This window comes from Anomaloglossus baeobatrachus, chromosome 3 (assembly GCF_048569485.1).
Source record: "Anomaloglossus baeobatrachus isolate aAnoBae1 chromosome 3, aAnoBae1.hap1, whole genome shotgun sequence".
In the NCBI taxonomy this organism is placed as follows: Eukaryota; Metazoa; Chordata; class Amphibia; order Anura; family Aromobatidae; genus Anomaloglossus; species Anomaloglossus baeobatrachus.
Window position 1 is genome coordinate 332,041,110 of NC_134355.1, and position 12,113 is coordinate 332,053,222.

At 43.0% G+C, this 12,113-nt stretch overlaps 1 protein-coding gene across 1 annotated transcript in view; it reads right to left on the reverse strand.

Annotated features, from left to right (window-relative positions):
• The window catches only part of QRSL1 (glutaminyl-tRNA amidotransferase subunit QRSL1), a 58,481-nt gene that overhangs the window by 16,046 nt on the left and 30,322 nt on the right, over positions 1 to 12,113 (reverse strand). Inside the window, exons 5-6 of the mRNA XM_075338377.1 lie at positions 8,042 to 8,218; positions 37 to 212 (exon numbers count right to left, since the gene is read on the reverse strand). Coding sequence (XP_075194492.1) covers positions 37 to 212; positions 8,042 to 8,218 — 353 coding nt within the window. The remainder of the gene's footprint in view (positions 1 to 36; positions 213 to 8,041; positions 8,219 to 12,113) is intronic.

Sequence of the window (12,113 nt, forward strand, 5' to 3'; positions counted from 1 at the left end):
ACTTGTAGTATACAGTTGCATATGTCTTTATATTACCTAGTACAGCTGCAGCATCATCCACACATCTTGTTAAAATGCCAGGTACATCCATAGAGTTTACCAAAGGAATAAGTCCATGGCGGGACACAAGTCCATATGTTGGTTTCAAGCCCACTATACCACAGTGAGATGCTGGATTTCGGGTTGATCCTCCTGTGTCAGATCCAAGTGCCCTGTTCATAATCAAAAAGTTTATTTTTTATATTAAAATGCCAAAAATATATATAAAAAAAACAAAAAAAAACTGAGCTGTGACAAATGTTCAATAAACATGCAACATTACAAGCATGTGAATTGCAGCCTCAAGACTAGAAAAAAACCAAGGAGAAAATTGTAGAAAAAATACCCTGACTATAAATAAATAAATAAATTGCAAGTGCTTAATAAACAGGGTACTTAGTATATACATTTTTGCAAAAAGGTAAGAAGCCTCGTCACGGTGTACCCATCTGAGACAGTCCCTAACCTACTAAAGTTAAAAACATATTCTGTACCTGACTAGTGTCATGTCAAAACTTCAATATGGATGTGACAAATGTTCAATAAACATGCAACATTACAAGCATGTGAATTGCAGCCTCAAGACTAGAAAAAAACCAAGGAGAAAATTGTAGAAAAAATAATATGTAAGAATATGTTTTTAACTTTAGTAGGTTAGGGACTGTCTCAGATGGGTACACCGTGACGAGGTGAGACAGCTTCTTACCTTTTTGCAAAAATGTATATACTAAGTACCCTGTTTATTAAGCACTTGCAATTTATTTATTTATTTATAGTCAGGGTATTTTTTCTACAATTTTCTCCTTGGTTTTTTTCCAAAAATATATATAGTAAAAAAATGCATCAAATTAATGAAAACTAATAGGAAATATACAAGATTGTAAAGGAGAAATGCTTGTTCACTTGTACAAGTTGTAGCTACTTATTTTGAAGAACGCCCCTGGGTATAGCTGTAATGGAGAAGTACAATTCCCTCTTATATTGTATGCACAGATATTATAGCAAGGCATGAATGGTGGGAGAAAATTGACAGACAAATTTGGATTAGTACACTCTCCAAGAAAAGAAAAGAAAAAAAAAAAAAAAAAAGTACAGTTCTTCCCTTGGGGAACAGGAAATGACAGGAGATATGCCTCAAAAGCATTTTATTAACTGTAGTTTGTCGTCGTGTTATTGGCCTGCCTTTTAAAGTCCCCCATAAATGGTGGATATCTTATAAGTCCCCCAAACAAGTTCGGTCCGAGCACCTGGGTTGTGCATGAAAGAGCCAATGCCCCTCTCCTCTTACCCCCCAACAGACCCCACAGGTGCCAGTATAGCTTCTGAATAACAAAAGGATTGTCTGCTGACAATCTGAACTGCTGGATATGAGTCAGGCCTTGTGCGCACTAGGCGTTTTAGCTGCGTTTTTAGCGGCGTTTTTTACTGCGTTTTTGCGCTGAAAACACAGTGACTTTGCTTCCCCAGCAATGTCTATGAGTTTTCATTTTTGCTGTCCGGACAGGGCGTTTTTTTGTAGCTGCGTTTTTGTGGTGACCACAAAAACGCAGCATGTCAATTATTTCTGCGTTTTTCACTGCGTTTTTCAGCCATTGAATTCATTGAGATGTTCAAAAACGCAATGAAAAACGCATATAGCTGCGTTTCTATGACTAAAAACGCAGCTATAAACGCAAGGGGTGGGCAGTAAAGTGACGTGTACAGGAAGAGGATTCCTTCTGTTGGTAAACACAGAAGCGTGAATCCTCCCGGTACCGTCACTGCTGCGTCCACCTCCAGTCCTGTGCATGTCTGCTCCCGTGCGGCGCCATGTCTGGGCGGGAGGTGGAGGCAGCGGCGAAAACAAAAGTGAACAGTAGAAAAAAAAATGTCATACTCACCTGTCTGCAGGGTCCCGGTGCCATATCCACTCCCAGCTCCTCTCCCGGTACCGCCGCTTCGGCTGTGTGCAGTCTCCCTGGGCACCTACGATGCCTGCAGGACCTGGCGATGGATCACCTGATGCAGTCACCTGACGCATCAGCTGATCGTAATTCTCGCGGTGTCGCCGGCTTTTTAGCGCCCGGCCGACTTAACTTAACTTATCAGCTGATCCTGCCATCAGGAGACTTCATCAGCTGATTACCGGCAGCTCCTGCAGCGATGGGACAGGATCAGACTCTCATCCGATCGCTCCAGGAGCTGCCGGTAATCAGCACGGACGTGACTCAGTATTTTATTTTTTTTTTTCTACTGATGCATCAGCTGATTGTATAATCGGCTTTTATACAATCAGCTGATGTGTGATGTGATTCACGTCCTTTAACCTGACATCATCTGATCGCTTTGCCTTCCAGCAAACCGATCAGATGATATTGGATCTGGATTGGACGGCGAGGGACCCTTGACCCAGGATTACTGCGGAGGGGGGTTCTTTATTTCAATAAAGATGGAGTCACTAATTGTGTTGTGTTTTATTTCTAATAAAAAAATTTTTTGTGTGTCGTGTTTTTTTTTTATTCTTACTAGAAATTCATGGTGGCCATGTCTAATATTGGCGTGACATCATGAATTTCGGGCTTAGGGCCAGCTGACAATATACAGCTAGCCTTAACCCCTTTATTACCCAGCGAGCCACCCGTCACCAGGGCAGCTGGAAGAGTTGGATACAGCGCCAGAAGATGGCGCTTCTATGAAAGCGCCATTTTCTGGGGTGGCTGCGGACTGCAATTCACGGCGGGGGTGCCCAGAAAGCATGGGCACCCTGCACTGTGGATTCCAATCCACAGCTGCCTAGTTGTACCTAGCTGGACTCAAAAAATTGGGCGAAGCCCACGTCATTTTTTTTAAAAATTATTTCTTGAAATTCATGAAATAAAAAAAAAAGGGGGCTTCCCTATATTTTTGATTGCCAGATGGGTACAAATAGGCAGCTGGGGGTTGGGGGCAGCCCGTACCTGCCTGCTGTACCTGGCTAGCATACAAAAATATAGCGAAGCCCATGTCATTTTTTTTTTTTTGGGCAAAAAACTCCTGCATACAGTCCTGGATGGAGGATGCTGAGCCTTGTAGTTCTGCAGCTGCTGTTTGCTCTCCTGCATACACTAGTTCTGCAGCTGTCTGCTCTCCTGCATACAATGAAGAACATATTGAAGAAGGAAATGACATCAGACCTTTTTTTTTTCCCCATCAACAATCTTTAATGGCATTGTTCACGGATTAAAAACGTAGTGAGCAAAAACGCAGCAAAAACGCACCAAAACATGGTAAAAACGCATGCGTTTTTTGCCGCGGGTGCGTTTTTAAGACAAAAACGCACATAAAAACGCAGCGTGAAAAAAACGCCTAGTGCGCACTAAGCGTTTTTGGGATCAAAACTGCTTGACTTGGCTTCCCCAGCAAAGTCTATGACTTTTCATTTTTGCTGTCCGCACACAACTTTTTTTTAGCTGCGTTTTTGAGCTAAAAAAACCCCCCAAAATATGGACATGTCTATTCTTTCCTGCGTTTTACTGTGTTTATCACCCATACAATGCATTGGAAAAACGCAGCAAAACGCAGCAAAACGCAGTGATCAAAAACGCAGCGAAACGTGGTAATAACTCAAGCATTTTTTACAGGTGCGTTTTTTTGCTGCCTAAAACGCACAAAAACGCTGTGTGCGCACATAGCCTTAGAAGGACCACAGAAGCACACTAGCAAGAAAATTACTCATACTCCTTCCAACAATAGTGAAAAGATTTTCCCATTCCTGACAAGTGAACTGCAGAAAACAAAACGTTTCAGCCTACTAAATTACTCACGTCATCAGTGTGAACAATTAAATATTTCAAGATTATTTATTTATATTTGGGCAGTACAAAAAATATAGGAAACCAACATGCTACAGATGTTTAAAATCTGTTTAGAATAAAAAGCCTGTGAAGCCTGAGTGAACGCAGCAAAGACCGGGGAGCAAAGCTTCTGGGGAACGGGAGTAAGGCAAGTATTTTTTATAGGGTGTGAATGTGTGAGGGCCTATACTGTACGTAGGGTGAGGTGCTCTCTGAAGGGTCATATCATTTGGGTAGCTCTGTGGGGCTCATAGTGTATATAGGTGCCATGTGTGGGCTGCTGTGAGGACTGTCATGCCATTTGTGGGATGCAGTGAGGACAGTCATACTGTGTGCATCTGGCTGTAAGGACTATCATACCGTGTATGTGAAGGGCTGTCTGGACCATAATTACAGTCTGTGACGTCGATAATATTGTGTGAATGGGCTATGAGGACCATTAAACCATGTTTGTGGGGGCTGAGAGATCCATCATACTGTGTGGAGAGCTGTGGGGGGGTATCATGCTATATTGGGAAGCTGTGGAGGGGGTATCATACTGTGTAGGCAGGCTATGGGGCATCATAACTGTTTGAATGGTTGTGGGACCATTACCGTATATTGTGTGTAGAAGTGCTATGGGGATATCATACAGAGTCTGTGGGGACATCATACTGTGTAGGTTTATGGATCATGCAAAAGCCATGATCCATAAACAAACAGGAAACATTTTTTCCCCAAGGTATTAGATATACCATAGAAAACTGTGAAGATGGTCATTAAGGCAAAAAGAAAAATAATTGGTCCAAGAAGTTGCCAAAATACCTACAACTACATTAAAGGAGCTGCAGGAATTTCTGTCAGGTGTTGGTTGTGTACTGCATGTGACAACAATTTACTAAGCTCTTCATATATCGTATCTGTAAAAGCAGGGGGCAAGATGGAAAGCCTTTCTAACAAAAAAACAAAAAAAAAAACAAAAACAAAAACACATCAGAGTGCTGCTATGCTTTGCCAAAAGATATATCTGTCTGCCAACAGAACAAGTCTGCTAAAAGCACATCTGAAAACCTGAAATGGTCTAAGGAGACCAAGGATGAATTTTTTGGCCATAATTCCAAAATATATGTTTGCCCGCAAAGCTAGAACTGCACATCACCAAAAGAAAACCATACAAACCGTGAAGCACGGTGGAGACAGAATTTGGTTTTGGGGCTATTTTTCGACAAAGCTGGGGCTTTAGTCAAGGTGGAGCCAATTATGAATGATTCCAAAGGTCTATCAATTTTGCATCCAAATCTTCAAGCCTCTGTTAAAGAGCTGAAGATGAAGTGGAATTTAACACTACAAAAGTTGCTAGGAATAACTCCAAATCAACAAAAGACTAGCTTAGTCAGAAGAAGGTCCAAGCCAAAGCCCCCCTGAGGAAGAAAGAACAAAACGTGCGTTGAGGCCTGGCACAACTCTGAGGGTCTCCACTGACACTGCCGCTTCAGCATTTTATAAGTAGGTATATTAAATACCGATCCTGATTGTCCTTCTGTTGCACTATTGACAGCACCTTAATATGGATAGGCACCTTTACTAGGATTCGTCCATTCATGGTAGTAGGCTGTATATATGTCTTGCTGACAGAACTATACAGATAGTTATTTAAAGTGGGGATTCTTTATAGGCAACTTGTTATCATGCTCTTATGGAGGCTGAGTTGGAAAGGCTAAGTTACTGTTGCATCTGGTACACTAGTTATTTGTTAGCATTGTACATATATGCTGATTGAGATTCAATACCACTTTTGTATTGTGGAATGATACACAGGTTGTGCACACACTGGAACTTCCCTGCATTTGAAATTGTGACTTTAATTTTACTTTAATAAAGTTAGATGGCATTTTTTGTATCCATTGTTACAGTATTTCCTGGGGTTCTCCCTAGTTATATTGGATTTTGATAGTTACTAATAGTAACACTGTTTATTTACGATCGCATGTTCTGTGTTTTCTGTGGATGCCAATACCGTTAATATGGTTTTTAAAGGCTGAAATAAAACGGATGTTTTTACTTATCCCTACCTGCTGTCCGCTGGATTGGTTTCTTTTTTCCTTTGGAGACTGTTCATTTAAAAATGAGATTTGGATTATCACTTACTCAGAAGAAGATCGACATTTTGGAAGGGCAGAAACAAAGCCCAGACATGAATCCAATAGAAAATCTGTGGGTTGACCTGAAAGACGTCTGTATACAGAATAGGCCATTGCAATCTGTCTTCTACCCAAAAAGACTGAATTCTGTCATAATTTCAAAGAGTACGTCAACAAAGTATTGGGTTAAGGGGGGTACAGATTATAGGTGAAATTAAAGGTGGAAAAGTACTGAAATGATGCTTCTTGGTATAATTTGCCAAATATTGCATTTTAACAGGGGTGTGTAGGCTTTTTATGTCCGCTGTTGCTAGCGTAGGTATGCAAAGATGTGTGGCGTCAGCATCCCTGCATTGCTCTCTCCAGCAGGGATGCCATTTCACTCACAGTCACAGCCGGCCTGTGCCAGCTGCCTTCCCCATGGTTCTCCCGGGACTAGGCACGCCGCACAGGTCTGTCAGGAATACGCCTAGGGTGCGCCCACATACACCTGCCCGGCTCTTAAAGGGCCAGCGCACCATTTCCTTGAAGTGCCTCTCAGCCTGTTGCTGAGAGCACTAGTTACTTAAGGCACTCTCCCACTGGGGAGGTGCCTGAGCAATGTGGTTAGTTAGTTAATGGTCTGTTTCCTAGATAGCTTGTTGTCAGGTCCTCTTGTCCACTTTTTGTGTCCGTGCCAGAGTACATTTTTAGATTACTGTTTCCCGATCCCACAGATAACCATGCCTGTCCATGCCAACTGCCTCAGTTGTCCTGGTGATCTCTGTCTACAGTAGTGACTCTGCCTGTCCATCCTATCTGCCTCAGCCATCCAGGTTGCCTTTGTCTAAACTAGTGACTCTGCCTGTTTTTCCTGGCCATGCTAGCTGCCTCAGTCGTCTTGGTGGTTCCTGTCTAGACTAAACTTTGCCAGTCCACACCTGTGTCCGCTACTGCCCTGCGGGTCAGCTGCCACAGTCCTGGTCACTGCCCTGCGAGTGGCATGTGGCGTCCGCCTAGCGGCGTTTGCTTAGTCAAACCCCTCCCACTAAACGATAAACCCACGTCCCCCTGTGGTCCATTGAGTCCACTTGTGCTAGCGGTGAGCGTTACAAGATGTATGGAGCTCTCCATAAAATTTGACTGCTGGCTGAATTATACAGCAGACACCTATCTATAACTCCTATGTAATTTAAAGTTACCCTCCTAGATGCCAATGTAAATAGAAACTATGGCATCCAAGATGTTAGCCCTTGTGGCCTCCTGCCAGTACAAAATCCCATTCAAGTAGGAAGGAAACCAATCACTGTACTGGACATGTTTGCAGCAATGTGACTCAGCTGATGCTGCACCCCAATGACCCAAAGTAATAAACACAAAAGTTATGAAAGTTTAAAGGCATTATCTGGGACTTTGCTTATTTTTCCCTATTGGGCTAGGAACTTACAGTAAAGTATTTATTAACTACCTGTCCATTCTGCCCGGTGTCGATCTCTACTGGCACAAAGTGGTCACAGAGTGCTCCTCTGAGTTCTGGTGAGATAATGTCAATAGACAAGCGAGAGCCTGTATTAAAGGGACGCACACGACTTATGACGTACCGATACGTCATAGTTCGTGAAGGGGGTTAATGAATAATTAGATTTGTTTGTGGTTGAATTCTTGTTAGGTAGAATTTTGTAATGTTGGAACATTACTTTGTTCTTAAGACTTTCATTAGGGTGTAATCATTATTGCAACAGTCTTTACTTAATTTGTTGAAAAAAATTAAAATTTTTGGGTGTGCAAAATAACAAATCTTGTTTACAATCTATAACCCACATTATGGTATTCTGAATGGGAATTAAAGGTTTTCTGACAAATCTGTTGAGGTGTACTCATTTATGCAGAGCACAGTGTGTGTATTTTATATTTATATACACACAAAAGATAGAAGAAAACATTACATGTCCTTGGATTCACAAAAGCATTATTAAAGGTTAGTATTACAATGCACCCTCTTATTTCATTTCATGCCCAAACGTTATCTATAAACAAAAGGTAAGAAATCTGCTAACAAAGGAATCATTGTCCCCATGTCCAGTCACTCACACGTAGCATGTTCCAGCGGACACTGAAGCAGCGCTGCCTCCTGAACTTCCCCCTGTTATCACCCAATCTGAAGGTCCATCACCATCAGGACAAGAGTCTTTTCTCTTCTCTCGATGTTTCTTTGAATAGCTCCATGGATTTTTCACTGGTCCGAATATGCTATCAGTGCTGCCCGACCTGCAGGAAAGAAATGAAATGGCATAATATAACAGGATTTTATATAAAGAGCATGGTGACATTTCCGTAAACCCAGAACAAGCAGGTGTGCATTGTTTTCGGAGCACCAACATGAGTTTCCAAGCATTCTAGATTCTCAGAACACTGTTCCTGTTGCTAAATGACACAATTGACTCTTCACCAACCCTAACCTACTTATTTTATACAGGAGTAAAGGGTGTAATAAATCCTGAGCAAAAATTACATCACCATTACAGCCAAAGTAAACGTTTGGCTGTAATGGTGGTGGAATACTGATTACACAGTTACCTTTGGTGAAGAAATCAGTTTTCTGGTTCTTCTTTAATCACCATTTTCGATTTTCTGCTAAATAGACTATGGTGCACAGTGCATGAGATTTCTTCTCCCTGTCTGTAATTACAGAGCCCCTCTGCCTGCCGCCAGTCTGTAAATGACCTTGCCTCCTTTGAAATCTCAGCAGTGATCAGTCATTCACAGATCAGAGGCAGGCGGAGGGGCTGGGGAATCACAGATAGGGAGAAGTCCTAACTAGTAGAAAACTTCAAGGGTATGTGCGCATGTTGTGTTCATAACAGTGCGGAAAAGACTGTAAACACTGTAAAAAAAAAAATGCATCCAAAATGCATGCATTTTAGATGCGTTTTTTGCAGTGCGGCCCCATGGCAATTGAGGTCTGTAATGCCCACTGACAGCAGACAGAGTTGCGCGATGAGAATGAACTCGGATGAACTTCACCAGACTTCATTGTCATACTGTGGCTCTGTCTGTGTTGCGTCCTGATTAGCGGTCACCCGCGAAGGACTCACCGGTGACCGCTAATCCCCTGTATAAAGTGAGCAGCACGATCAGCGCTGCCGTCACTCAGGTTACCCGAGGCCAGCTGGAGTACTCCACCCAAGACCGCAACTCACCTGTGTCGTCATCGCTGATCGCGCAGATCACTTCAGTCACTTGGGCGACTTGCTGTCACAATTGGAGGATCCAGCAGTGGCCGCGGGTAACCTGACTGACGTCATCGCTGATCGTGCGGCTCACTTCAGTTGCTGCGTGGAGCTGACAGAGTGTTCTGGTCTGTGACCGTTCCTGTCAGCTTCATATAGCAGAGCTGAGAGCGTCGTGGGACGTCGTGTGAATTACGCCAGACCTGGATGGGTATTTGGGGGTTAATAAAGTGGTGAAAGAGGGTGGTTTTTTTTGTCTTTTATTCCAAATAAAGGATTTTTTCGGGTGTGTTTACTTTCTTTAACTTACAGATTAATCATAGAAGGTATCTCAGGGAGACGACTGCCATGATTAACCTAGGACTTAGTGGCAGCTATGGGCTGCTGCCAATAACCCTTTATTACCTCGATTGCCACCGCACCAGGGCAATTCGGGATGAGACGGGTAGAGTCCCGGGACTGTTGCATCTAATGAATGCAGCAATTCCGGGCGGCTGCTGGCTGATATTGTTAGGCTGGGGAGTTCCCCATAACGTGGAGCTCCCCATCCTGAGAATACCAGCCTTCAGCTGTGTGGCTTTACCCTGGCTGGTATCAAAATTGCAGGGGACCGCACGTTTATTTAAAATTATTTATTTTACTGCACGATATAGACCCGTTCATCGACGGCTGTGATTGGTTGCAGTGAGACAGCTGTCACTCAGTGTGGGGGCGTGTCTGACTGCAACCAATCATAGGCGTCGGTGGGCGGGGAAAGCAGGGAATACAAGATTGAATAATGAGCGGGCGGCATTTTTAAAAGAGGAAAAGCCGCCGAAGCTTGTGACAGCCGTGCAGCGCCGCGCTGGTGATCGGCGATTGGTGAGTATGAGAGAGGGGGAGAGACCGACCGACGGACAGAGAGAGGGACAATCAAAGAGAGACCGATGGACAGAGAGAAAGAGCGAGACAGAGCGACCAACTGACAGTGAAAGAGACTGACCGACAGACAGAGGGAGATTGACCGACATCGACAGAGAGAGACTGAAGACCTGCGTTTTGCTTGTCAAAAAAGCATGCGGAACGCAAAAAAATGCAGTCCAAGTGCATTTTAGTTGCGTTTTGACCCACATCATTGATTTCAATGGGTGGAGAACGCAGCTACAACGCACAAAAGAAGTGACATGCTGCTTTTTTTTCCGCAGCGATTTTTGGCATCCAAAACACTGCGTTTAAAAACGCAGCATGTGCATTGAATTTTCGGACTTCTCATAGACTTTGCTGGGGAAGCAGAACGCATGAAATTTGGCACTGAAACGCTGCAGTTCAAAACGCAGCGTTAACACGGGAAAAAACGCAACGAGCGCACATAGCCTAAATGCTGATTAGAGGAGAACCACAAAGCTGATTTCTTCACCAAAAATATCAATGTAATCTTTACATCACAAAATTCTGCGACAGGTTTTCTTTAACTATATTTTAGCATGGAATTAGATCACGTGTCCTCATTATGTATTTACAGAAGTATTCAAACTTCATAATTTGGCTTTAAAAACTCTACACATTTAGCCAAGCCAAAATCCTCAAAGCGCGTAATCATTTAAGCTATGTGCCCACGGGACAACGTACCCGCGGATATGTCCGAGGGTATGTCTGCAGCTGATCCCCGAAATCCGCAGCTATCCATTGCTGCGGGATTCCAGTGAAATATCTGCGGGAAACCTGCGGACATTCATGCGACTTACCTGCGGAAATCCCGGCTTCTATCTCCATAGTGGAGAGGCGGGACATCTGCAGGTATTTCCACAGGAATAATTGACATGCAGTTACGTGCGGCTGCGGGAAATCCGCAGCATATTCCGCAGCCGCACATACCACAGCATTGATACAGCACTCCCCAAATCCCATAGGGTAACATGGGGAGTGTCTGTACTTGCGATTTATCTGGATTTTCCAGCTAAATCGCGGGTTTTCCGCGGCAAAATCCGCGGGTACAGAGTCCCGTGGGCACATAATTTTAAAGTGATGCTAGGCAGTACAATCAAGACAAAATCTGTAAAATTATGTACATACTATATGAAGATTAGAATATAACAAAATTTAAAAAACCGTTATACAAAATGCAGGTTAAGACATTGAATAAAACTAAAGTATATAAAGCAAGTAGCTATAAAAGTTATGAACTTAAATGGGTTGCCTGCCACTGATCTGTATCGCCATGAACATACTGTTTTGGCAGAGGTGAGCTTGTGACCAGACCTGAAATCTTGTGTAAAGCATGGAAGAAGTATGTGTTACCTTCCCAAGCACAGAGAGTATTTCTCATAAAGTATTGACAAGTCTACTCTCACAGGGAACAAGATAAGGCAGTTCAGTTTGCTGTCCTAGAGTTCTGGAGATTTTAATGGAAAGTATCAAATCTCCTCGTTTCTCAGAGCAATGAAGGTAGACTGTGGTCACAGTGTACTTAAGTAAATTATTAGCCATTCATCAGCGGACGCCGCAGCTGCCTCTTTATTTATCCACATCCGAACGCAGGTGCAGGAAAACCATTTTACAGCCATCATAGTTTTCAATTATGTTAAATATAGCAAAATAATCTATAGCCTAAAACTAACAATGTATAAACATGAGCACCCAAAGCAAATCGACAGCAAGAGACACACTATACAAGTAAAGCAAATAGGAAACTCATCCCATCAAAGCAGCCGATTAGGGTCACTGGATGAGAATTTAGCCGTATGTAAGAAGATATACCCTAGATAATGTGGCAAGCAGAGTTTATAGAAAGAAAAAAGGCAGAGCACTGCTAGTAAGTGACAAGGAAAATACTGGTAACCAGCAAGGAAAGACCTCACCTACGGTTGCTGGGTATAGCCACAAAACCACATACAGGTTATAGTATGCAATTCCATATGTGCTCGAAGAGCCAAAGATGTCACCTCTTGGAGCCA